Below are 27,784 nucleotides of genomic sequence, written 5' to 3'. Positions count from 1 at the left end.
GGAAATATCAAGAAAAACAGCTTTCATCAAAAGGCAAACTCATTTTTGAAACTGGTGTTAATTGGCAGCCAAGGTGTTTCATTATGAAGCTGAATTTTTAACAGTTGTTACTTGGTTTCTATGAAAACACCAGCCTGAAGAAGACGCTGCAGTGTGGTAGATATTTCTCCTATCTCTCCCAATCCCTCTGCTTTTAAAACAACTATGTGCTGCCTAGAAACTGGGTCTGTGTTGGCTATTAATTCAACTTTATTTCTGGATTGGATGCATATTTCATGATCAATGAGTTCAGGGATGATCACTTTCAAATTGTAGGTGTTCGTTGTATTTTTCTGTTTTTCAAATATCTGTGTTTGAATGAAAACTTATTGGGAGAGCTGCTTTTTCTTTGTAACCTAGAGCATAAAGCAAACCACAGGAAATATATAAATTTGTAACTACAGACAAGATTCTGTTGCATGAAGCCATAAGAAATGTGGTGCTTCATCTCTACATGTGAGTGTACCTACTGCTGATATTTTGAAGAAAAAACACCTGAGGGCGAGAGGTAGCGGAGTCCGTCTGTTTATTTCCCTCGCTAATAGTTAACAGTGGGAGTATGTATGCTTTGATATATCTCCCATTCGGACATTTACTAGCTGGCTAAAAAAAAAACAAATGGTCTGCCCAGTGAGTCCTCAACTGAGAGGCAACACATTCTTGTATCGTCCTGTCTGTAGTCATCCTTTAAATCACTGTTGTGTTCACCATCCACTTGTATGGTGATTTACAGAAAACAGTAAAAAAAAATTTAGGTGGGTGATGTGGTAGAAGTGTTTGACTTAAATTACTTGCAAATGGTTCCCCAACCAAATAGTTTAATTATGTGATTATAGTCTTAATTGAAGCTTGTGCTATTGATTCTAAGAAGCAAGCATGGCTCTATTTGTTGTCCTTCAAAAGAAAAACAGGTTTTCGTCTTGCCTTGCGAGTCTTAGCTAGGGTTTTACAGAACAAAATAATGAATGCTTCTGCTGCAGCATGTCACAGGGGAGGCTGGGACAATACTGAACTCACCGCTGATCCTTGCTTGCTGGGCAACATGTACATGTGGATTTTTGACAGCTATGTGGGTTCACTAGAGACCTTTGTCATTCTGTTCATCCTCTCGTAGGCAATGGTCGAGACAGTTAACAACCTCCTCCAACCACAAGCTTTGAATGCGTGGAGAGACCTGACTACAAGTGATCAACTACGTGCAGCCACCATGTTGCTTGACACTGTGGAGGAAAGTGCTTTTGTGCTGGCTGATAACCTTTTGAAGACAGACATTGTCAGGGAAAACACAGACAATATTCGTAAGTGGTCCTTGTTATACAGAAGGTCCAGAGTCCTTCATACAGCAGAAAAGGGAAAGGAAAAATAGTATCTGTGGTATCCCAGATATTACGAATGCTTCCTTATTTCAATAGTGATAAATTATTCTTTCTGTCCAATTAGGAGATCACTTGTTACTGGTTCAAAAGAGTCTTCGTAATCATGTTCATCATCCTCCTTAGGACATTCCAGTATTGGCTGTATTAGCCCAAAATTACTTAGAGTGAGGTCCTCATTTTTGTCTCTTAATTTTTATGTATATATCTATGTATTTTACTATTTAAAATTTTATCCTCCTAATTCAAAGTTTATGGGTCATTTCAGATAAAACTAGAGTCCTTTTGAATTATGTACCATAAAGAAATTTCTTGTTTAAGTTAAGGTGATAAAACCATTTCTGATTATTGTGTTATTTGGCTCATAAAGGGTATAGATCTATTTTTATTGCATGTAAGGATATAGTGATGGTTTTATTTCAGAAGGTTTGATAAGCTATTTTAAACTTATTAGATTAAAAGATAGATCAATATTGATATAATTGTGTAGCTCATCATGATCAAAAGGATTTTTACTTAATTCATAAATTAAAGAAAATATTTTGAAAATTAACTTAAAGCCAATAATAAAGTATAAAGATTTAGGCTTGAATTTAAAATTTTATTATTGATATATTTGTAATCTTATTTATATAACTTTGTTGTTGTTATTGTTGTATTCCATCAAGTAAATTCTGCCTGTTACCCACCCTATCAGGCAGGGTAGAACTGCCCCATAGAGTTTCCTAGGCTGTAAATCTTTAGGGGAGCCGATTACCAGGTGTTTTCTCCTGCGGAGCCACAGGTAGGTTCCAACCACTGGCCTTTTGGTTAGCAGCCAAACACTGCACCACTAGGGCTCCTCATATCACTTTAATAGCATCTATTTTATTTTATTTAGTTTTGGGGGAAAAAATTAAAATAGGAACAGAATACTTATTTGTAAATAAAAAGCAGAAGTACTCCAAAGCATGGCAAATAGAACATTAATTCCAGTGTTTTAATTTCAGAAATACTTCAGCTATTTAGGGAATTGTTATAGTTTTGGCATGTTTCTCAATAGGCATCTCTTTTCTGTTAACAGAATTGGAAGTTGCAAGGCTGAGCACAGAAGGAAATTTGGAAGACCTAAAATTTCCAGAAAACACAGGCCATGGAAGCACTGTCCAGCTTTCTGCAAATACTTTAAAACAAAATGGCCGAAATGGTAGGTTAGAGTTTACTTTTTAAGATTGATGGAATTGAACTTGCCATCAATTCAGTGGTTCTTTGCTTGGAATTTTAGATCCATTATCCAAGCACTGGAACCTCTCCTTCTCTCACTCCACTATTAGCCTCTGTCTCTACTTTCTTACCTACCACACTATCAATAGTGCCCTGATACTTGTTCTACAAAATTCTCAACCAGGTTTGGAAATAGATCCTTTATTTTTCAGTTGCGGTAAAATGTTCAGAACTTGAATGTGATGGAAATAAATAAACCCTAAAACCCAGATGATCTGGCTCTTTTGCTTGAAAGGAATAAAAGCTCACTGAGTTGACACATTTAGCTTCTAAATATCCAATGGAAATTCTACCTGCAATTTTAAAATTTCGTGTTTTTTTTTTTTTTTTTTCCCTTACTCAGCTTCTATTTTGAGGGTATTTTTGATGCTTTTACTTTGCAGAGCACTTTCTCATTACTATCTCCACAGATGTATTTTGCCTGTTCTTAGAATTCATATAATTGAAATCATACAGAATGCACCATTTTCTCTCAGGCTTCTTTAACTCAGCATAATATTTTTGAGATTCATTCATGATTTTACATGTATCAGTAGTTTGTTTTTCTTTATTGCTGGGTAGTATATCCCATTATATGAATGCACCATAATTCATTTATCTATTCTCCTACTGACGGATGTGTGAGTTGACGAATCATCTGATTTGGGATCATTATGAATGAAAATAGTATGAACATTCTTATGTGAGTCTTTTGGTGGGTGTATGTTTTCATTTATCCAGGAAGGGTAGATGTATGCTTAAATATATTTTTTAAAAAACTACCAAAAGTTCTCCAAATAGTTGAACACTCCTATTAGCAATGTAAAGGGTGCCAGTTGTTCCATGTCTTAGTTAACAGGTGCTGCTTTAACAGAAATACCAAAAGTGGTGGCTTTAAAGAACAGGAATTTATTTTCTCACAGTTTTGGAGGGTAGAAATCCAAATCTAGGGAAGGCTCCTATTCTGTCCGTAGCTGTGGAAGTTCCTTGGTGTTCCTTGGCATTCTTTGCTGTCCATCTTCCAACTGTATCTCTGTGTCTGTTCTGCTTTTTATTTTTAATAACTCAGAAGTGATCAGGTTAAGGGCACACCCTACTCTGGTATGACCTCATTAAGACAATGAAAGAAAACCCTGTTTTCAAACATGGTCATTTTTACTGGTTTAGGGGTTAGGATTTCAACACGTATTTTGAGGGGACACAATTCAATCTATAGCGTTCCACATTCTTACCACCATGGGTATTTTCTGTCTTTTTTTTTTTATTTTAGACATTCTAGTGGGTATAAAATAGTATATCAATGTAGTTTTAATTTGCATTCCCCTAATGACTAATGATGCTAAGCATTTTCGTGCTTCTATTGGGCTTTCATATATCTTTTTTATAAAGTATATCTTTAATTCTTTTCCATTTTTAATGGGTTGTTCATTTTTTATTGTTGATTTGAAGAAGTGCTTTAAGTACTCATGTGTCCAGAAAAAAAGTATATGCATATAGAGAGAGTCCGTGACTTACCTAATTTTCTTTAAAAAAAAAAAAAAAAATTATTAATTTATTTTTGTTGTGAATATACACAACAAAAAATACACCAGTCCAAGTTTCTACATGTACATTTATTACGTTGTTCAAGTTGTGCAACCATTCTCACTGTCCTCTTCTGAGTTATCCCTCCTCCATTAAGATATACTCACTGCCCCTGAAGTTCCTCTGTAATCTTTTGAGTTGCTGTTGTCAGTTTGATCCCACATAGATAGATCTTTAAAAAAAGCATAATGCTCAGGGCAGACATTCATTACTACATGAGCTAAACTATTGTTTGGTTTTAAGAAGACTTCAGGGGATATTTTTGGCTTAAGGTTTAAAGATAGTCTCTCAGCAGCCTACTCATTATTTTAATGCTGTATTTTGATAGACACATTTTTAATTTTTATAGTTTATTTTATCAATATTTTTTCTCTTATTATTAGTGTATTTTAGATCCTATCCATGATAACTTTGCCTTTCCCAAGGTCACAAAGATATTATCTTTGTTTTGAAGATTTATGGTTCTGGTTTTGATATTTATATTTATGATCTGTCTTGACTTAAGTTTTGAGTGAAGAGTGAGTTAGGGATTGAAGTTTATTTAGTAGTAATTATATAAATAAATAATACGATTACATATATATTGTATATATACACATATATATGATTACAATCTAATTAGAACTAACTAAGTAGAATGCACAGATTAATCATAGTTTCTCCCCAATCTTTAATTCACATTTGTATTCACATTTGTATTTATTATTGTAGGAGAGATCAGAGTGGCTTTTGTCCTATATAACAACTTGGGCCCTTATTTGTCCACGGAGAATGCCAGTATGAAGTTGGGAACTGAGGCTATGTCTACAAATCATTCTGTTATCGTCAATTCCCCTGTTATTACAGCAGCAATAAACAAGGAGTTCAGTAATAAAGTTTATTTGGCAGATCCTGTGGTGTTTACTGTTAAGCATATCAAGGTAAAAAATGGCATGTTGTTCAGTTATCCGTATTGATCATATTTGTTACAATAAGAACTATATTAATTTCCTTTACGTATGTTTTTCCTTTTTTTTGACATATAGTAATTCACTGTTAAAATGTTGCTGGCATATATTTTTTTTCTCAGAAATAAGATTTTTAGGGAGGACGATGTTTCTTGTATATGTAAATATTATACTTATGGAAAAACAGTCATAAATGGATTTCTAGATGCTCTTCATAATTAAAAATGTTAGCAACACTTTACGTGGAAATGAATATGACTGCATATAAGATATTATGAGTAATTGTGTCTATGCCTGTATATCAACGATTAGAGTTATAAATTCAAGAAATATTCCTGAAGACCATCCTTTTGGAAGTTGATTTTTTGGAACAATTAAGTTATTTGTTTTACAATGTTAATCAATTAAGGTGCTCCTGAGACATTGATAATAGTATTCCCTCAAGATTATTGAAGAAACAGTGAACTTATTTCTAATCAAGGGGAACCAACAGCAGCATCTATCCATATGTCTTTGGAATTGATAAGAACCACTTAGTATAAAAACACTGGTGGATACTTCAGCAAAAATTGGAACAGAGTATGAAGTTGTATTAGTTGTAAAGAAAATGCCTACCTAATTTATGTGATCATAAAGTAGTTATTGGTTTTATTGATTTCTTTCCTGTAGCAGTCAGAGGAAAATTTCAACCCTAACTGTTCATTCTGGAGCTATTCCAAGCGCACAATGACAGGTTATTGGTCAACACAAGGCTGTCGGCTCCTGACAACAAATAAGACACATACCACATGCTCTTGTAACCACCTAACCAATTTTGCTGTATTGATGGCACATGTGGAAGTAAAGGTAAGCTATTTACCATAAAACACAAATGCTTTTATCATGCACTCAAGATGTTATGTGTCAGTCTCACTTTTCTTCCTCCTGATAAAAGAGATTCAATGATTTTCCACTTTCATAGTCATTCTATTCAGAATACCTGTAGCATTCAACCCTTATTCTCTTAGATGATTAAAAAACATAGCTCTCCCTTTTGATATTATCAGTATAGTTAATGAAGTTAAGGTTTGCTTATAAAACTTCCCATAACTTCTCCCAGTTTTATTTCATATGAGTGTGTGTCATACCAGCTTGGTTCTATCCTGCTATAACCTGGCAGGCTAATGAACAGGACATGATAGGATCCCAGTACCAAAGAACAGTAGGTCTGGAATAGGAAGCTGGGATTGGTAGGCTGAAGACTAAGACTGTAGGCTAAGACTGGAAGCTACAAAGCTATATATGGAATTGAATATTGTATAGCTGATGGACTCACTTAGGAAAGGTGCAGTTAAGCACAATAAACAAAGCATTGTAATGCAAAGGGTATGGCAAATGCTAGCATAATGTAATGGGTTCTGTGCATCCAAAAAGACATTATTCTAAGGAGAAACGTAGGTGATCAGTAGTTTCCAAAGTCAGACACATGGCTCACTAGGCTACAACAGTCTCTTTCCAGTGCGACGTTGGCTGTCATACATGTAGAGGATTGAGAGATGGAGACTACGGGTTTGCAAGGGAATAGAAGGCTGATAGGGTTTCAGGGTATCAACCAAGCAGGAGAACTATTAAAGGTAGGAATATAGTATCATCAGGTTCTAGCAGTCCTAAGCCAGGAAACTCAGACATAAACACTTTTACATAATTTTTTTAATATAAAAATGGGTTGTTTTCTAAACTTTGAAACAACAAAATATTTTCAGTCATGAACTACATAAATAGTTATATTTAAAATCTTAAAATATAGCTTCATAAAATATAGCATGTCAGTGCATCAGGAATAAAAAAGGTTGCCTTTGAGTCAACTGCGACTCATAGTGACCCTGTAGTGACCCTATAGGACAGAGCAGAACTGCTCCATAGGGCTTCCAAGGAAAGGCTGGTCAATTCAAACTGCCGACCTTTTGGTTAACAGCCAAATGCTTAACCATTGTGCAACCATAGGTATGATTAATGCTGAGATATTCAGTTCATGGAAATGGATGGAGTTAGAAACTTTTGGTTCTGTTTCAAGCAAGATACCTCATGACAAAGGATGATAGAGATTGCTGATATCTGCTCCTCTTGTTATAGTTAGGTCAGGAGCTAGGATCCACATGTTGGATCCATCATAGCTATAACGTGAGAAAAGCTAGGTTATTATATATTTTTTTATATAAATTTGGTTACATAAAAATGGATTATTTTCTAAACTTTGAAACAAGATATCCAATAAAAAGAATACTTTTAAAAAACATTTTGTCATGAACTACATAATTATATTTAAAATCTTAAAATATATCTTCATATACTTCTTTCAAAAGTTTTTAGGAGTTAAGCATAATTTAATTTATATATTATTATTTAAGATTCTTAATCTTATATAATGTAAGCAAAATGATTTGTCTTTAGAAATACCATTAGTATAGCAGGACAAAGAGCTTATAGTTTCAATGCTTTTATGCAAAATTTATGACAGTTTTCATTGGATTTTACATTATAAAACTGTTATGATTATTTGGTGCACATTGTATTGTGGAGTAACTATGACTACTTAATAACCTACAATGGCTTTGCCAAAAACTGAACATTATTTCATACAATTAATGAAATTTTTCTACTATACGCATAATGTTGTTTAGGGATTCAAACTTATTAATTGCTACATGACATTTTGAAGAGCAATTGTCTTTATAGGTGCAATGAAATATGAAATAGCATGTTTTTAAACCATACTTACTCTTCAGTTCAGCACATATTTAAGTGTTAGGAACAGAAATGAAGAATAACATATAAATGCTGCCCTCCAGAGGTTTATAGTTTTTGTAGATGAGATGGAAACAAATAACTATGTAGTGTAATAAGGTGGTGATAAGAACAAGTTTGCACAGGGTACTGTGGGAAAACTGAATATTTGAAGGTCTGAAGAAGGTAATGGAGGAAATGATTTTCAAGCTCTATGTTAAGAGATTAATGAATTAGCCAGGCAAGTTGTGAAGGGCATTGCAGTCAGAGAAAACAACATGAGCAAAAGCATGAAGATGTTTTTTTATTGTGATATGTGGAGGATGGTATCAGTAGTCAAGGATCACCGGAACGTAAGTACCAGGTGGCTAGTTAAGAACTGGAGATGAGCTAAAAAACTAGGTAGGGCCAAGGACCTAATGTGGAAATTCAGGCAGGCTTAGTTTTAACATAAAGGAGCCCTGGTGGCTCAGTGGTTAAGTGCTGGACTGCTAAATGAAATGTTGGCAATTCAAACTCACCAGCTCCTCCGTGGAAGAAAAATGTGGCAATCTGCTTCCATAAAGACTCACAGCTTTGGAAACTCTGTGGGGCAGTTATACTCTGTCCTGTAGGGTCACTATCAGTTGTAATCAACTCGATGGCAATGGGTTCGGATTTGGTTTAGTTTTAACATCTGAGTCTCAGAGTAGGAGTTCATATGGAAGCCCACATATCACATATCCCATATGTCTGAATATTTACAAATAATTAAAGCTAGCAAACTGTTAAATGAAATACATCCTGTCCACCTAATGAAACTTATGGTTATAATGACTGAGGACACAGATCTGAATTTAGGCTTCTCAGGTCCCCAGAATTCTGCACCCGATTTTGGCAGTGTGAGGAGAGCCTGCCCCTGGCTCCCAGCCAGTGGTTTACCCCATCCTCCCTTCAAAAATATAAGGCCTAGGCGAGGGCTTTCTTTTCAGGGTCTCAATGTATAACCGAGGTACAAATCTTTGCTTTTATTCTGTGGACAACTAAGAAATAAATGTTAAATTTTTAAGCAATGATGAGGGATTATTTTACATTTTAAATAAATTATTCCTGATTATTTGTAGATGATAGATATGTAAATTATTAGACTGGCCACAGTATGATACATATTTCAATAGTCCTGGCAAGGGAAGCCTAAGACTTAAAATAGGGCTGTGGTACTAGAAATAGGAAGGATTTAGATTTCAAGTATACTTAGGACAAAAATACAGAGGACTTATTGGTTGATAGATGGGTTAGTTATTTTAAAAAATTACAAACTTGTCCATTCTCTTCTTATCTCCCTGTGTCAATAAAAATAAATGAAATATTAATATCCAACATATTTTTAAAAGGAAAACCGTGGCAAAGGTTTTATCTGATATCATCAATACAAATAATTTCATTCAAATTTGTCTTTGACTATATTTAGAGAGAGATGGTACAGGTATCTCAGATGAAGACCAACTCCAAGCTCAGTTAGCTCTTTAAGGAGTAGAATTGCCTTAGTTGTGTCAGTACAGTTCAAATTTTGGTCTTTAAAGGACCACAACTGCTATTTGTCAGAGCATCAAGAAGTGATCTAGCTTAGCACGATTGACTATAGATTTAAACCTGGAATGTCTTAGTATTGCTCTGTAGTTCTATTTTTCAGCTTAAGAAATAACTTTAAGCTCAGAAAAATATATCAAATTTGAATCAGCAACAAAATATCATGTTTTGCCCAGTTCATTGCATAACAACCTCTCCCTAATCCATTACAGAGGTATCCTGACTGTGATCATTGTGATGTATTGAACAAGAGAACAAATAAATGGGAATCAATATTTTCCTTTAGCAGTCAGTCACACAGTATGTGTGTCCTGGATTTCTGATATCACAATGTCTTGTCCTTGACTGTTAGTCCCATTATAATTTCTCAACATGATTTTTGGCACTAATAATGATCAAGTACAAACAAAAACAAAGATTGTACCTTGAAGTCCAAAAAGAAACACACTAACCAAACTTACTTTAGACCTTTAGACTAAAGTATAAAAAAGAAAGCTAGTTTATTCATGCACCTTGAGAAACGCAGCAGCCAGTTGGAACACTTTCTAACTATATAGGAAAAGCTATAGGGGAAACAAAATTATATTGGAGAACTTTTCTTGATAAGCTTGAAAAGACAGCAAGAAGAGTTAGCTGAGTAATCCCGACAGCTGTTGACTCAAGCTGTGGTGACTTAATGCACCTGTGGTCACTCCAGGGCTTTAGCTATATCCCTAACAGCCTTGTCTATCAGTTGTGTTATTTCTATTTATTTAACACTTCATTCATTTTTTCATCAACATTTTTTGACCTTCTGAGTTAACCATCATAAAGGTCCTGATATTTTGCCTCCTACATGGTAAAAAAAAAATTTTTTTTTTTTTTTACATGGTAAGCTCTTGATAAATATAATGTTCCCCTGCCCATTTACCAGGCATATTATAAGATCCCAAGGATTCAAATGAAGGATACTGCCCTCATGGAACTCATATATCTGAGGAGGGAAAGAGGCAGAGAAGTGAAGCTGCAGTCATAATTGTCATAATTATTATAATTGAGACCTACACTGGGATTTAGGAACACAGGAGAGGATATATACTATCTGAACCAGAATTACTCAATGATGACTTAAAAAAAAAAAAGTATTTCACTCTGAAGGATGGATAGGACTTTTTTTAGTAAGATAACCTGGAGAGAATTTGAAAGAGTTGAGCACAATCTTGCAGCACTTTTTTTTTTGCTTTGCCTTAGGTATGCTACTCTTTTGTGGTCCTTTCCTTCTTCAGCAACTGGTCCTTCTTAGCCTCCTTTCCTCCTCATCTCCTTGACCTCTCATTGTTGCCCTAGTCCAGGGTATAATCCTAGACCTTCCTGGGTACTATCTATTCTTAACTCCCTAGGTGATCTCATGTAGCCATGTGGATCTTATCTATATATATTCTCCCATCTCAGTCTTCTGCATTTTAGGGAATGGCTGCTATGCCTTTCCAGGTATTCTGGCTCTAAACCATGAATCCACTTTTTTTTTTTTTTCTTTTTCCTCATACCGTATACCCAATCTTATTATCATGTAATATCAGATCCAGAATCTGACTACTTCACTGCATCTTTGTCACTACCACCTAGGTTCAAGTCCCTATCATCTCTCCTGTACTTTCCCCTTAATTGGCCTCCCTGCTTCCTTCATTGTCCCTCTTGACTCTATTCTCAGCATAGTTGCTGGAGGGATACTTTTAAAGTGCAAGTCACATATGTCACTCCTTCGATTTATTCTCAAAAAGCAGTTCTGTAATCCTTTAAAAATGCAAATCAGATACATCATACCTTTGATCCAATCCCCAGTGGCTTCTTATCTCAGTAAGAGCAAAATCCCTAATCCTGGCACCCATTAACATCTCTTGACCTCTTCCTTTGCTCATTTGGCTGCAGCCTTTCCATAAACACATCAGGTATGCTCTTGTTGAAACTGAAACTCTCTGCTTTCCCCAGCACCCTATGAGAGCCACATGGGTAACTTCCTTACCTCCTTCAAGATTTGGCTCAAATGGTGCATTCTCAATGAGGCTTTCACTGACTGACAGCCCCGTTTAAATTGTAGCCTACCCCATCCGCACAAAATACAATGTAGAATAAGTCAAACCAGGTCACTGTCCTCAATGAGTTTATAGTTTATCAAGGAAGAGAAGTGTTAAGAATGGCTTTTGAATGGGGTACCTAGAGAGAATTAGCTGGGTCACCTGAGGCAGACAAGAGAAGTAAGGGGGGGTCTTCCAATCCGTTAGCTCAAGGTTGCTCAGAAAATCAAGTGTGAATAATGAAAAGGCTTCAACTTTCCACTCCCATTTCTTGTTTTCTGCAGCATAGGGGGTTGGGGACAGGGGTAGGTGTTTTCTGTTCAGTTAATTTTAAACTTTTCCTATTTTGATTATTTGGTCAAACCCCTTGATCTAACATCAGAGGTCTAAATAAGAGGATAGTGAGTGACTCATTTTCAGTGATCTAGTCTTTAACTCTCAAACTAGATGGTAGTACAAAGTAAACTTATTTTAAATTACGTTTACTGATTAATTGTACCTTAAATATGTTCTACAAACTTTAAAGTGTAACTTAAACGTGTTAAAATGCATACGTAATAAATTTATTAAAATACATGTATTTTATATCTTTGTGATTATCCCATGTCAAAGATACAATATATTTTGAAGTGTTTTTTTTTTTTAAATACATGACTTTAAATAAAAAAAAAAAAAAAAAATTGTGCTTGAATAGAATGGATTTCTGTTGGAAAAAATCATTTCAATAAAGAAGCAATGACCAGTTATTAGAAATGGATATGTGAGAACTTTCATATAAAATATCAGTTAAGCCTGGCCATTTCACGTTTCATTAATTGCTATGCTGAAAATTTTTTGAGGGTTTGCCATAGCCTGAATTTATATTACTGCTAATAGTAAGTAACCTCCCTCTATGACAGAGGATTATTCATTGATTCAATAGTGCTTTCTTTCTTTTTGGTTTGGTTTATAATTTGAAATCCACAAAGACCTTAGTAAGAGCTAAATTAATTTTTTTCATACAAAAGACAGTACAGTTGCTAAAAGGAAAACAACACAAAGCATTGTTCTGATTATTTCTGAACTATTGAAATTTTAGAAAAATGTCACTCATTGTCATTTGTGGGAAAAAATTAAAGCTTTCTATAAAGAGCCTAAAATTATCTTATAACATCCTTTTCGTTCATTCATTTCTCATTCATTCATTCTTGCATTCCACAGATTAAATATATATTCCATGACTCTTGCTTTTTATATGGAAATCATCATTTTTAATGTTCAAAAATGTTGCTGGTCTGTATGTTCAGAAATCCTTTAAGTTGTTCAAATTCAAAGATATGGAATAGTTACTGACACATAAAAAGTTTGTAATAAAGATTAATTTTCTTTTCAAAACACTGTGTGCAGCCCTCTATTATAGCTCTCAACACTTTATACTACTCTTATTTTTGAAATATACTATACTGTGAGTCTCTTCAGATTAAGGATAGTCTTTTGTTCTTGTTTGCAATCCCAATAAGTAGAATAGTCCAAAACAATTTTTGTTGACCGATTGGACAGAAACCCTTAAAAAGATATCATGGAAAATGGTATGTGGCCTTTTAAATGTTCAAAAGTTGTCTTGTTTGGCTCTATATTTGCTCTTGCTTTTATATGGTTATGAGTTCAATAACGCTGATGTTATAAGGATTTTGTTTTATCAGAAAACGCATATTAAGTGCTTTGAGGGGTTACCTCTGAATTCTTATTATGCAAACATCTAAAGAGTTAGACCTGTTTTTATAGTACTTCCCCAAAAGTCTGTCTCATCCACTTGTAACTTTCCAGAATTGTTGCTGTTAACCCCAGGGTGGCAACACACTGGTTAGCTTGTTCCTCTGAGTTTTCTCTACTTCTGTCATCTAAAGAAACATTTGATTGTTTTCTCTTTATACACAACACTAACCATTACAGGAATTTAGCTAATGCAACTTTATAATAAACTGAGCTAGGAACCTTCTTTATGACATTAAAAAAAGAAAAAAAAAAACTTTATGTTACTGAGACTCACCTACAGATTTATTTGTCTGTTGTTCAGCAGAATGTTATAAACTAAATCTGAATGTCCCTCTCTTACTAATAATTCTGTTGTATTAATTCTTACAACCCATCTCTTTTGTGAATACCCTTTGTTGGGAAGCATTTTAGTTAGCAGAAGCATTAGTTTCAAACTAACTAAGTTAAATTTTTGTATGTGGTTTTATGGAGCACTGAAACAAATGCTTTAGAAGAGGTCTTATAATTTATATCATCTATAGCTCTTTTGTCTACTTCCATTATAATTCTTTGGGAGATAATAAAAAAACACTCTCCCTACACTCCCCTGCCAGTTCAATTCGACATTGATTTTTATTGCCTTTAAAAGGCTTCACTCCTTTTAGTTTGCGTGCTTGCATCTCTTTTTTATTTAGCTTAATATATCCTATTGCCCTCTCCCCAGCTCTGCCCCAGCCCCATTGTACACATTAGTTTTGCTGTTTAAAGCCATCGTGTTCCTTAATTTTGTGTTGATTGAAGACAGTAAAATTTTGAAATTTTTAACCCCATACCATGGATTCTGTATGTTGAATATTTTATAGCTGAACTTTCCCTAGGCTAGAAGAAAACACTAGATTGTGTGTTGCATTTTAAAGTTTTGTAGTTGGACATCAAGGAAAGTATTATTTTTCAAAAAGACTATTTTAATTTTTTTAATCCAAATGAAAAGTTACTTTAAGAGTTTAAGGTATGATTTAATTAATGGAAAATAAAAGAAAATATTTAATGTATCATATTAAAGATTAACCACTTCTGTTCCTAAATTCTTATACTCATTTTGTATTTTGCTACCTATAGTGAGGTGAGATTGATTTGGAGATGGAAATTAAAAATCATAAGTAGTACACAGTACTTAAATGATAAGTTCAATGTCATTCAGATATGGGAAAGTCCATGAACAAGAAAATGGTTTCAGAAATTTAAGATTTGGTTACATTCATTATCTTGAATAGTACCTTTATGAAAAAAAATTTTTTTAAAAAGTGACAACCTTTTAGAACCAAGAATTGTTCTTGGGCTTTCTAATAGAACAGTTTTGTAATAATATATTTCCACTATGTATCTTATTGCAATTTGAAATTACTTATTGGCTTGTGTGTTCTTTTATTGACTACCTCCTCCACTAGACTATAAAAAAAAAGACTATAAGCTCAGTATTAATAGCAGAGACTTGAGGGAAGCGAGGGCGAAATCCTTGCAGATCGCCTGGGACAGGGCAAAGGAGGGACGGCAACAAGAAACCAGGGGTGTTAATGATGTGTTTGAGGAACTAAAAGAACAGTGTGCCTGGAGTGGAAAGAACAAGAGACAGTGTGTGTTAACAGTAAAGGTCAGGGGTTCCAGAAGAGAATGCTTTGTAGCCATTGGAAAGACTTTGGATTTTACCCCAAGTAAGATGGAAAGCCACTGGAGAGTTTTGAGCAGAGGGAAGGATATGATCTGACATATACGTGATATATTTAACATTGTACATTTACCTGTTTAATATATAGAAGTCTGTGGGTGGCACAAACCGTTAAGCACTTGATTACTAGCCGGAAGTCTGGCAGTTGAAACCTATTCAGAGGCTCCTTGGAAGACAGGCCTGGAGATCTGCTTCCAAAAGATGACAGCCTTGAAAACCCTATGGAACAGTTGTACTCTGCACACATGGGGTTGCCATGGGTCAGAATCAACTCTATGCAACTAACAACATTTAATATGTATTTATTAAGATGGAAACATCAGCCGTTTCCAAAACCTTAATGATGTACAGAAAAATTTGCAAAAGCTGGAAACTGTATAAGGCAAAAACCTGTCAGAGAAGGAAAATGCAGATTTTTCCACTAAAATGAATGATAAAAAAGTGGTAAGGCTACACCCTGTAAAAGGCAGAAAACTTTAGAGACCCAGAAAAACAAGGCAGTCCTGTGAGTTCCAGTTCTCACAGATTTCATACTATATATACTTCTTAAAAATTATGGATTCATTTTGGGCACTGGGAAGTATGTATTTTGCAACATGGCTTATCTTTAAGCTAAATATGTCTAAATTTTAAGCTTTTTGAGATTAGTTAGCATACGTACTCTGGACTCCTACATACTTGGAACTAGATCTGTAAACAATTTGTATTTTCATGGAGTGGATTATATTTTTGTCTGTGCTACCAAGAAGCACACATCCTGTTTACTTAATAAAATGAATGATGACTACTGCCTTTCTCATACATCTGCCTCTCCTTCCCCCGAACCAAAAGTTTTCAAGTACACATCCTTTAATTCCCTGGGCCAGAGAGAGTGCTTAGGTATTCATTTCCCATGTGTGTTAATGAGCAGTGGACAGGTGTGTTAAAGTAGGAATAAGTATAATTATCTTCCCACCCCCTTGGCTCCTAGAGTACTGTACAACCTCAACTCTAATGCTGCTCTGAACAAGTGACGGGAAATAAAGGAAGTTGTCTCCATATCATTTTCTTTCATCCGCAATAAAGAAAAAAACAAACTAAACTCGTTGCCAACAAGTCCATTCCAACTCATTGTGACTCTATAGGACAAAGTAGAACTGCCCTATAGGGTTTCCAAGGAGTGGCTGGTGGATTCAGACTGCTGACCTTTTGGTTAGCAGCCAAACTCTTAACCACTGCTTCACCAAGGCTCCATTTATATATATAAAAAAAACAAAAATGAAAACCTGTTGCCATTGAGTCAATTCCGTCACATAGCGACCGTGTAGGACAGAGTAGAACTGCCCCATAGAGTTTCCAAGGAATGCCTGGTAAATTCGAACTGCTGACCTTTTGGTTAACAGCCAGCTCTTAACCACTATGTCACTTGGGTTTCCATATATATATATATAAAACCTATTTTATTCTTTATGTGACATATGATAGGCACCCGATGAATATTCTTAGAACCAATCTTCCAAGCTTTTGTGGGGTCTTCTTGATCTGATGTAGTCTCTATCGTATGGTTTTACAATCCAGCTATGAAAAATTACTTTCTCTTTTAAGCCTAATTCAACTTATCTTTAATTTGAATCTTCTTTCTAGCTGTTGTGAATTTCTATTTTCTTAGCTGCCAAAGGAAATGATTCTATGAGAAGAATGATATAAAAATGATAAAAAAGAAAATAAACGTATCTGGGTAATTTAAGTCTGGTTTTTCTAATGGTACCCTTTCCTTACACTTTAGCTCCTCTACCCCATTGCACATTTCCCTCCTCCTTAAGAAGTATGGAGCCCTGGTTGCACAGTGGTTAAAGCGCTCTGCTGCTAATCAGAAGGTCCTCTGTTCAAACCTACCAGCTACTCTACAGGAGAAAGATGTGGCAGTCTGCTGCTTCCGTAAAGATTCACAGTCTTGGAAACCCTATGGGCAGTTCTACTCTGTCCTCTAGGGTCATTATGAGTCAGAATCACCTGATGGCAGTGGGTTTGGTTTTGGTTAAGAAGTACTTTCAGAAAGTTTGGTTTGTTTGCTTTGTTTCTTTGTTTGTAAATGGAAACAAACTTAGAAGAAGTTATCCATTTTGTTTATCAGGGAATTTGCTGATGGTCAGGAGCAAATTTTGTCACAGCAGAATTGCTGGGTTTGACCATTGCATTCCAAGGATAATCACAGAGACCCATCCTCACACATAAAAGCCAGAGTCTGCCCAATTATAAAGGGCTCAGTGCAATTGGGTAACAAAAAGAAATATAGAACATCTGAAGAACATCTGTGGTCCTCTTCACTGTTAGTGATGTTGTTAAGAACATGGACTAGTTGGCCACCAATTAGAGTGACCAACATTTTTGAGAGCCAACTCATGAAACAGTAGTACTCACCCAAAATATATGTAACTCATAATACATAATTATACACATATGTGTTCTCATTTTAACATAATAATATAAAGAATAGGTGTCCATTTGAAAGCATGTCATTCAATATTATTTACTTTTCTATTACATAATGCTATTTTTATTTTTAGGGGAAAAAACAGCTAACAGTGATATTTAGAAACAATTGGTATTAAAACAATTTAAACAAATACTATGTGTAAAAATATATTTTTAAATAATTTTTTCTCTCTGATATAGCCATTTATTTTAACCTAAAATAATTCTTTACTGGATATTTAAATTTTTAGGGTGTATTATTGTGTGTTTTTATGACACATAAATGTATGACTGTTAAAAGTTAAGTAAACACAATAAACACATTTTTCTTATATTTAATAAAAAATAACTATGGGATACTTTTGTTTGTCTTTTTCCATCTTTTATGTAAGGGCAAAACTTAACACAGTCAGGCATAAAATTTACTTTGACTTGCAGTTCTGTTCTTCTCAAATCCACATTTCATTGATTCTTGGTGTCACAGAGCAAAGCCACAGTCTGCATAATGTAAAAGCAGAGAGTTTTATTGAGGAATTAAAAAAAAAAGTGAATTGGTAAACACAATGTTGAGTGTACTCTCAACCCAGTGTTCCCATGTGTCTTTCCAGTTAAGGGTTTTTATACATAGAGAAATGAAGGAAAGGTTCAGTTCAGGGTTAATTGTAAATAAGATCAGCTTCAGTTTGAAGTCTTTTGAAATGTAAACGTCAACTACCTAAATAGGGAGGAGTGATGGTGGAATTGTAGTCATGTATGGACAGCCCTAGTACTTGGCTACTAACAGGAAGATCACAGTTCACATGTACCAGCCGCTCCTTGGAAACCCTATGGGCCAGTTCTACTCTGTCCTACAAGGTCAGTAAGAGACAGCGAGGGTTTTGTTTTCTTTTTTCTTTTTTTGGGTGGGGGGCAAGTGGGATTCATGATTATAGTTGATTCTGGAGCAATCTGTTCACGTATTCTTCTCAGATGGTTTATATCCTGACTGGTTTGGTTAGTTGTGAACACATTCTTCCCAAGAACAGTCATTTACAACTTGACATACTCTTCTTAAATGATTTTACATCCTGACCTTTTTTTTTTCCTGGGAATGTGTGTTGGCCCATCATTCTGTTTGCTGAGGGTGCTTAAAATTCTCTCATTCTTTTCTACAAGTTACTTATCTATTGGCTTCAGCAAAACATAGTAAAAACTTACAGAAAAGTAGGCTGTAGTTTTCAAGAAGAACCTATGCTAAAAATCGAAATAGAGACTGACATTGGGCAGGAACATAGCTCTTTCCTATTAATCAGGAGACTTAATTATTAATTTTATGTGCTCTTATTCACTGGTATAAGTTTAATATGATGACATCAAACTAAATAACTTCTTAACAAAAATATTTGAGCATGGAATACTTAAGATTTTACTTAATATAACAGCATTTGTTGTGCTAATTTTCTTTAAATTTTTCAGTTGATCACTAATTCCTTTTTGGTTAATACATTTTAACCTACCTGCTGTTATAACTGTATCTGAGTTTAAGTCTCAGCTATAAGGTACTTAGTTTCCACATTTTCTATTTACTTCTCTGTCTCATTATGGTACTTATGGATCTGGTTCATCAAATATATTGAGATTTTAATTTTTTTTTTTATTCAAAGCAAGAAAATATGTAATAACTTAAAATGTGCTATGCCATGCTTCTGAATCCTAAGATTTTGATGAATATGTTCTACTGAATACAAACAGCGGTTGTATGTGAATGTTTTCGTGTTTTCTTACTTGGCAGCATTTCCCTCTTAGCTGTGAAACCTGAAAATATTTATATTGATTTTTCAATTTGACATAATTTGAAAAGTATTGGTGGGTGGTTTTGAGTTATTTACTATAAAAAAACCACAAAGAATATAGTCATAACTGTGTTGCTCAACTGTGACTTTTATTCTGTTCTGCAAAGGAAATCCTAATTTTCTCAGACCATTGAGCCCTTCTCTTTCCCAAGGGATTTCAGAAGGACCTTTGTGTCTGATGACCTGTTTACCAAGAGTTAGAGTAATGCCAGGAATATATTTCACAGTTCACACAGCATTTATCAGAAAATAGGCCTTTGGAACCTTACTGGCTTCGGTGAAAACCATGATTCTGATATGTTAGTAGCAAAGCGAAAACTCATCCATTTGGGGAAAAAAAAAAAAGAAGCTATATTAGCTATATCACAAATATTTCAGAACAAGATAAGTTTGAGAGGCAATTTTAAAATATCATTGTCCATTAATGAATCCATCTCAATGTTATTATAATGCATTATTATGCAGAAAGTAAAACAGGTCATTGATAATTACTGGCCTGCAGTTAATAATTATTATAAGATGATTATTCAATAAGTGTCCAAAAAATGCAACTCTCTAAAAATATTTTTTAAAAAGAGAAAATCTTCCAGAAGCATTTGAAATTAATTCCTATAGTTTTTGTTCCATCTGGAAACACTTATGCAGTTAAAAAAAAAAAAAAAAGCTATTTCCCCATCTTGCTTGCTGACTTGCTTTTTGCACAATAAAGTTAGAAACAGCAAGATTTCCACACAAGGTCTTAGTATACTCAGATTGCATTATTTTTAAATCATAAGACCCAAGTAACTGTCCCTATTCCATTAGCTTGCACATGGTTTCATTAAATGTACCTATTGGTACATTTGAGATTGTTATATTGACAGAGTAGCTTTCACAAGATATCATTGTTTAAGCCATCTTTTTTTTTTTTTTTTTATTTCTCTAATGTGGCACTCATTTTGTTGTGGTATTTGAGTACTCAGTGAGGTATCCATAAGTGACAGGACAAGGCAGATTTGTTGAGGTGAAAATAAATGGGAAATTCAGAGACTATGTAGGTGTTATAAAATATTTGACACTTTTTAACAGTAAAAGCATTAAAATATAAACTTCAGAGAAAGCCTAAAAACCAAGTATTGTTTTCATAATTTTTCCCCCCATAAGAAGGGTAGAATCATTGAATTTCCTGAAACTATATTTAGCTGAATCATTTTGTCATTTTGCTCTAAGATTTTCTCACATGCCTTCCCATTCCCTATAACAAAGCTAGTATCCTTAAAGTTTTAGAATTTTTGCTTATTTTTAGTTTCGTATAAGTTTTCCAAGCAGTACTTTGAAATAAATTGAACTGGTCTGTGGTGTATACCCTAAAAAAAAAAAAAAAAAAAAAAAAACTAAAGATATAGCTTTCTTTCCTACTTGATTTTTCTTCTTGTTATAAATTAAAGAATAATATATAGATAAAATTGAGTCCCTTCTTACTTTATTATTTAAAAGTCATAAATATAGTTGTACAGTACAGGTAGTCCCACACTTACAACAGGGTTCTATTCCGACAATTCCATCATAAGCCGGTTTTGACATAAGTCAATAGATCATTTTATTTTTTAGTTTTCATTATTACAGCCTTTTATTATTTTTTTATTATTATTGTCATTTGGGGTTGGAAACATTACACATAAACTTACAGATAGAATGACATCAGCAAATTATGCAGTGCAACATTGTATGTAGTCATATTTTTAACGACAAGATGGAAAAAAACTGGACATTATAAGTGCAGATCTTCTTAACTCAAATACCTTGTAAATTGGGGACTCCCTGCAATGAACATAGAACCAAATTCTAGTTAAAATCTTCCTCTTTTATATCTTATAGGTATATTGTAACGTTGATTTTCCAGTAGAACAAATATCACTAGTAATATAAACTAAACTGAAAATGTTATAATGTAAAATTAGATAATTTATTAATTGTTTGGAATATATTTGGTGTCCTTAGTTAAAACAAAGTTACCAATCACATTATTATTATTATTCTGTTCTACCCTATATTATCAATACAGACTTTTCATTATTTTAATGATGATTGTTATCAAACAAGAAAAAATTACAAGAGTGTTTTCAGATTAAAAAAAAAAAGAAGAGATATTGGGTTTCCTACTTTCACATATATTAATTACTTATCACAATGACCTGATGCCTCTATTATTTTGTCTCATGTAGGTGAGTCTGCTCGTATTCAAAGAGATAAAATAAAGTTTGTTCAGGGTATAAACTACTAAAGTAGAGCAATAGGGTTAAACTCAAGTCATTAGATTCCTATCCTTATTTTAAAATTGCAGTACTTATATGCATAGTTGTGATTCCATTGTCATTATTGTTCTAAGCATTGGCATTACAACATATCTTGAGATATTATGGTATAACTATCATCTCACTCTTTAGCTCTAATTTTCTTTATCTTTTTACTCAAGATTTTAGAGCAGATGATTTAAGAACCAGAGAATCCTAAGGACTATATATGATACAGCTTGTAGTTTATAATCTAAATCCATGTGGAAAAGGAGGATAATTGAAGAGATTCATTTATTCAATTAGCACATTAATTGTGCATCTGCTCTGTGGTACACATTATTCTAGGATCTGGGATATATTGGTAATCAGAGTAGATAAAAACAACTTATTTTACTGTAGCTTACTTTCCAGTGGGGGACACACCCAATAAACTAGAAAAATTAATAAAATACATAGTTTAAGTAAGTGCTAAAGAGAACAATAGTACTGGAAAAGGTATGCAGGAAGTCAGAATAGGGAAAAGATGTTTGCAGTTTTACTAGGGTGACTCAGAAAAACCTTTTGTGGGAAGGCAACATTTGAATGAAGAGCTGAAGAAAGGTAGTGAGTATGCCATGCAGATACCTTTAAGAAAAGCGTTCTGGTCCAAGGGAATATCAAGTGCAAAGGAAGGTGCACAAGGAGGCTGGAATGTGCTGGCATATTAAAAGAAAAGAGAGTCTATTGTGGTAGAATGAAGTGAATGAGGGGAAGAATGAGAGATGAAGTTACAGGGGGGCAGATCTTACAGGACCTTACAACCCGTTGCCATTGAGTCGATTCTGACACATAGTGGAGTAGATAGAACTGCCTCATAGGGTTTCCAAGAAGCAGCTGGGGGATTCAAACTGCTGACCTTTTGGTAAGCAGCCAGGCTCTTAACCACTGTGCAACCAGGGCTCCTCAGAACCTTATAGGCCTTTGTAAAGGCTTTGGTTTTTACTTTGATTGTGAGAAAGCTACTGGAAGTTTTGAACAGAGGAGTAATGTAATGTTCTCTGATTTATATTTAAGTTTGATCTTTGTTGAAAGAGGTGTGAGGATCAAAGTAGGGAGATCAATTAGGAAGCTATTAAAAACAAAAACAAAACAGTTGGCTTTATCCAGTTGGTACAGTAGAAGTGCTGAGAAACCTTCATATTTAGAATATAGGGCCTACAAGATTTTTTCATAGATTAAATGTAGTGTGTGAAAAAAAGAGAAAAATCAAATATGACTCTATAAGTTTATGGCCAGAAAACACCTCAAAGAATGGAGTTGCTGGTTACAGAAAGGAGGAAAGAAAGGAAGCTGTAGATTTTTTTGAGTGAGGGGAAAGGCAGTATAAGATCAGGGGCTCAGCTTTGAACATGTAATATATGGTACCTTATTAAACATACAAATGGAAATAAAATGGATGCTAAAGATACACAGACATAAAAGGGGTAAGCTTTAAGGCATTTCATCTGATGACCAGGACTATATTCATTCAAAACCAAATACGTATTAAATATTTTTTAATGTGTCAAGCACAGTACTCAGTGCTGGGATACAATATTGATAAGATGGACATGATCCCTGATCTCAGGGCACTTATATTCTTAGTGATGTATAGTTTGTTTTATACATGATTGAATTATGCAGTGCTCACAATCTTGTAACCTTGGGAATATGAATACTTGATCCATTCTCACAATTATACCTAGGAATTTTACTCAATTGACCATCACAATGAAGGGGGTTTCACCATACACTGGCATCCTGGAAGTTCCACTACGGCAGACTAATATTAGCATTTAATGTTTGGTTTTTAGTCATCTTTTTGTTTTGCTGATAATATTTAAGTGGTGGATTGTATTTGAGGGTTGCTGCTATCTTAGTGGAATATACATATGAATATTTGGGTTGATATTTTCAGAACTAGACTGTCATACATGAGAGTGAGTTAATCACTAGGCGTTTCTATTCTGTGTTGGAGTAGTATGTACTTTTTCTACTAACATTTTGAAATCTGGTATTCTTCTCTTAATAACTCTTCCTGGGGTTTTTGAAGGGCCTAGGAAGACAGAGAGTAAAGTATATATTTTTCTAATAATGCAACTACCCAGACAAAGACAATTTTTTGGTTTCATTTTTTTTTTTTTCTTAGTGTTTTAGGTCTTTAGGATACATTTGAGAATGTATTATACCTGCCGTTTTTTCCATTATGAAGGACTGCTGTGCTGAACGTTGGTGCTTGGCACTCAATCACAGCATCTCTCCTTTGACTCAAAGATGAGAGCAAATAGCCCTCTGTTCAGGGAACCAGGTAGCACTAACCACTCTCCACTCTCAAATAATAAAATGATTTAAGCTACCGGAGATCCAACACTACTTAAGTAGTGTCTCTTGGTGAACAAAGCTGTTAAAACAAAATTTCATGCGGTTTTCTTTCATGATTTGAGCGCCTTCTGAGAAATATGTCTAGAGTTATGCAGGAATATTTCAAAACAGTTTCACTGACAGTGCTCTAGCAGAGTTCATCAAAAAACAACTGTGAAGCCATGTCTGGCAGTGAGAGAAGTGCTGGGATTCAGGTTACAGCATGGTGACTCACTTCTAGGAAGAATTTCCACATTCAGAACAATCTTTGAAACTATAAAGATTGAATAAAACAAATGAAATTGGAAAACCTGGATACTTACATATTTGTAAAATAGAATAATTTACTGGGGGCAACAACTGAATATAATAACTGACATTATAAAACAAAAATCATATCTGGTTTATACTATTGAAAAATGTGTCCATTACAAACATCTTATTATTAACTCAAAAATTTCCCATGCACATGTTTATACCTTTATTACTTATGCATATACCCATAAAAAATCAGTATCATTGATTTGTGTGTTTTATACTTTTATATATGTGATAACATACTGTATACATATACTTTTGCCACTTAAATCTAATTTTAGATTTTAAGAAATATCTATGTTGATATCTGTATGTCTAGTACCTTGATTTTCTACTACTCTCTAGAATATCATCTCTTTAGAATATCATTGTATAAGTTAGCCATGATTTATTTATCCACTCCCCAACTGAAGGAAGTTAGGGTGGTGTTTACAGCTTTTCAAGAATCCTAGAGAAAAACGAATAGTTGACAGTCATGAACAATTTATCAACTCAGATCTAATATTTTGAGACACTGATGTGTCAGGCCATTAGAGATTCTAAAGCTACACAGAAGTGGTTTTGGGTGGAAGCAAACTACAACTGGATGAAATTAGAGTTTTGAATTTGAGAACAAGGATACTCAGAATACTGTTTATGGAGTAAAAAAATGTAGTTTCAACATCCAAGTTTACATGAGCAGTTTTTTTTTTTTTTTTTTTCTCAGACCTGCTATCTGTTTTATGCTGCTATCTGGTTTTGTAATTATAAATATTTATTTTCCTTCTTTATGTAACCAGCCTATTCATGCAGTACTCTTCAAGGATCAAATTCATGATTTCCTTAAGCCATTCAATAGGAATGCAAATCCAATGAACGTCCTTATTCTTTTAGATTTTCCACTTTGTAAATGGTATACATTTGTGATTGGTAGTCAGAATTAACTAGGGATGTTTATAAAAATATATGCTTCAAAATTTTGATAAGGTATTTATAGGACAGCAGAATTATATTTTTGATATCAATCCCTAGGTGATTCAAAATCATCTCAGTTGAGACACCATTTCCCTAAGTGCATAGCTTAACTTTTAAGATAGTGTAGCATTTCCTAGCCTGAGTTGTCTGAAAATTAGTCCAAAAAAGTGATATTTTTTTTTTTTTAAAAAGAAGTTTTTGTTTAAAATCTTTGGCCAGAATTAACTTAATCTGCTTCAACTTTTTATATCTTGAAAATATAAGTAGCTAAGAAAGGCTCAAACACTGTTGTCATCGCTGAGTATCAAACTGATCTGCGCCCCAGAGAAAAGAGAAAATACTTTACAGCGACCCTATAGGACAGATAGAACTGCCCCATAGAGTTTCCAAGGGGCGCCTGGCGTTTTCTAAATGCCGACGCTTTGGCTAGAAGCCGTAGCACTTAACCACTACGCCACCAGGGTTTCCATTGTCTATGAAATAGAAAACCCTATTTTGGTTTGAATAATTTTTAACTTATTTTATTCATTATGGGTGTGGAGGATATTTAGTACATTACTAAAACCATACATTATTTGTGCCTTTATAATACTTTATATATTATTTTTGCATAATTGGCAACTAATGGCTTTTTTGTTGTGTTCCCAGCACAGCGATGCCGTCCATGACCTTCTTCTGGATGTGATCACATGGGTTGGAATTTTGCTGTCCCTTGTTTGTCTGCTGATATGCATCTTCACATTTTGTTTTTTCCGTGGGCTCCAGAGTGACCGTAACACCATACACAAGAACCTCTGCGTCAGCCTCTTTGTAGCAGAGCTCCTTTTCCTGATAGGGATCAACCGAACTGACCAACCAGTAAGAAACTTATGTTGATATTAGTCAAAGATTTCTTTACTTCGAACTTTCTAATATTGCAATATTCTTCTAGTTGTCTGAGATAGATACTAATTTTCAGGTGTTATTTAGTCATTTTTCTTGTCCCATTCTCATAAAGAAATAATGAACATATGGATGAAGCATATATTCAGAACTTCTGTATTATAAACTTGCCTTTCTAAAGACTGCCAGTTTTTCATTGTTTTTGTTTTTGTTTTCCTTTCTTTATTAATCACAGATCAAATATTGAGGAAAGTTTAATCAAATTAGGGAATGGAGGAATATCTTTTCTAATAGTATGATAGTTATTTTTTTGTGGCTTATAAGATACATTTGAGGGGGGGAAAAAAAAAAAAACACCGGACATTGCATTAAGAACTGCATGTCTAAAAGAAGTGTTTTCTAATTGGCATTTCATAAAACAGTACAAACTGCTGGTCATTTTCAGAATATATCATCTCTTTTCAAATTTTGTTTGATACTTTATATTTGTTTGAGTTCAGTTCACATCTTTAAGTGCCAACTCCATGCTTTACTGCTACCCACGATTAGTCAAGTACAGAAAGAAGGAAGGAATGGAAAAAAAGGAATAACACTAGCCTACTGCTCTTAGAAAAACTAAACAGAAACTATAAATAAGAGGCAATATCTAATATGTTACACAGATTTTATGCCCACTTATAGTTTTTGTGAGCCCCTTTATTATGTTTACTTAAGATTCATGCACATGGTACAAGTTTGCTCTCATGACTAAAACTGCAAATGAAAAGAAGACTTTCATTTTTCAGAAGACTTGTGGGCATAATAAATAATTCATTCACTTAATGCTGTTCTTTAGTATATGTCCATATGTATACAGCATTTTACAATAAAAATGCAGTTGGATTCATGTTGTGATTACACATTCATGATTAATGGCTGTAAAGGGTGCAATTACGGTGATTATATTCTTAATTGGTTATCACATACAAATGTGACAGCTTTTCCCATAAATGCATACATATGAATAAGCAATCAAAGTAAACATTTCTTCCTCCACAAATGTAAAGCCTCTGATAACAAAAATTAATAGTTGAAGTTCTAACTCTAAAAAGCAGGAAATGGAAAATTTGTTATTTTTCAAGAAGATATTTTATCCTCTTGTTAACCTGCATTCAAATGCTGTGTGATTTCTTTTCATTTAGAAACTTTTTTCTTTTGTTTGTTTGTTTTCTGATGTTACACATGGTATGATAAAGTTCAGCAAATATTGCATAACTAATTTCTGACAAGTAACATAAAAGAACAATTATTGATATGACAAACTTTGGAGTACAGCTTAACCAAACTTGTTTTTACACACTGCTAGTTAGGTGTTCTCTTCCTGCACCCCACAGAAGATTTCTCTCTAGACGCTCAGACTTTGACTTCCTTCTCCCTCCTGTCATCTCTCTAACTCAATGAAATTGACCTGCCCTTTGTCTCATTTCTTCAGGATCATATGATCAATGAATCCATAGTAATCCGATAATTGCAATAGTTTGTTGACCTTTTCTAGTAGAACAGATTTTAGTTCCTGCTTCCTGTAAATAGTGAAGAACTCTAAAGGAATGAGAATTTCAGGAACTGACATAAGAATAAAAAATTAATTAATATACGGTCAGCTGAACCTTATAGTATAT

General features: G+C 34.1%; 1 protein-coding gene across 1 annotated transcript in view; it reads left to right on the top strand.

The window, feature by feature from the left end:
• ADGRL3 (adhesion G protein-coupled receptor L3) overlaps window positions 1-27,784 on the top strand; it is a 561,722-nt gene that overhangs the window by 440,506 nt on the left and 93,432 nt on the right. The window contains exons 11-15 of the mRNA XM_064286313.1: window positions 1,154-1,337; window positions 2,476-2,598; window positions 4,950-5,158; window positions 5,855-6,031; window positions 25,893-26,102. Of these exons, the coding sequence (XP_064142383.1) occupies window positions 1,154-1,337; window positions 2,476-2,598; window positions 4,950-5,158; window positions 5,855-6,031; window positions 25,893-26,102 (903 nt within the window). The remainder of the gene's footprint in view (window positions 1-1,153; window positions 1,338-2,475; window positions 2,599-4,949; window positions 5,159-5,854; window positions 6,032-25,892; window positions 26,103-27,784) is intronic.

Source organism: Loxodonta africana, chromosome 5 (genome assembly GCF_030014295.1).
Source record: "Loxodonta africana isolate mLoxAfr1 chromosome 5, mLoxAfr1.hap2, whole genome shotgun sequence".
NCBI lineage: Eukaryota > Metazoa > Chordata > Mammalia > Proboscidea > Elephantidae > Loxodonta > Loxodonta africana.
This window is presented reverse-complemented; position numbering and strand designations above follow the sequence as displayed.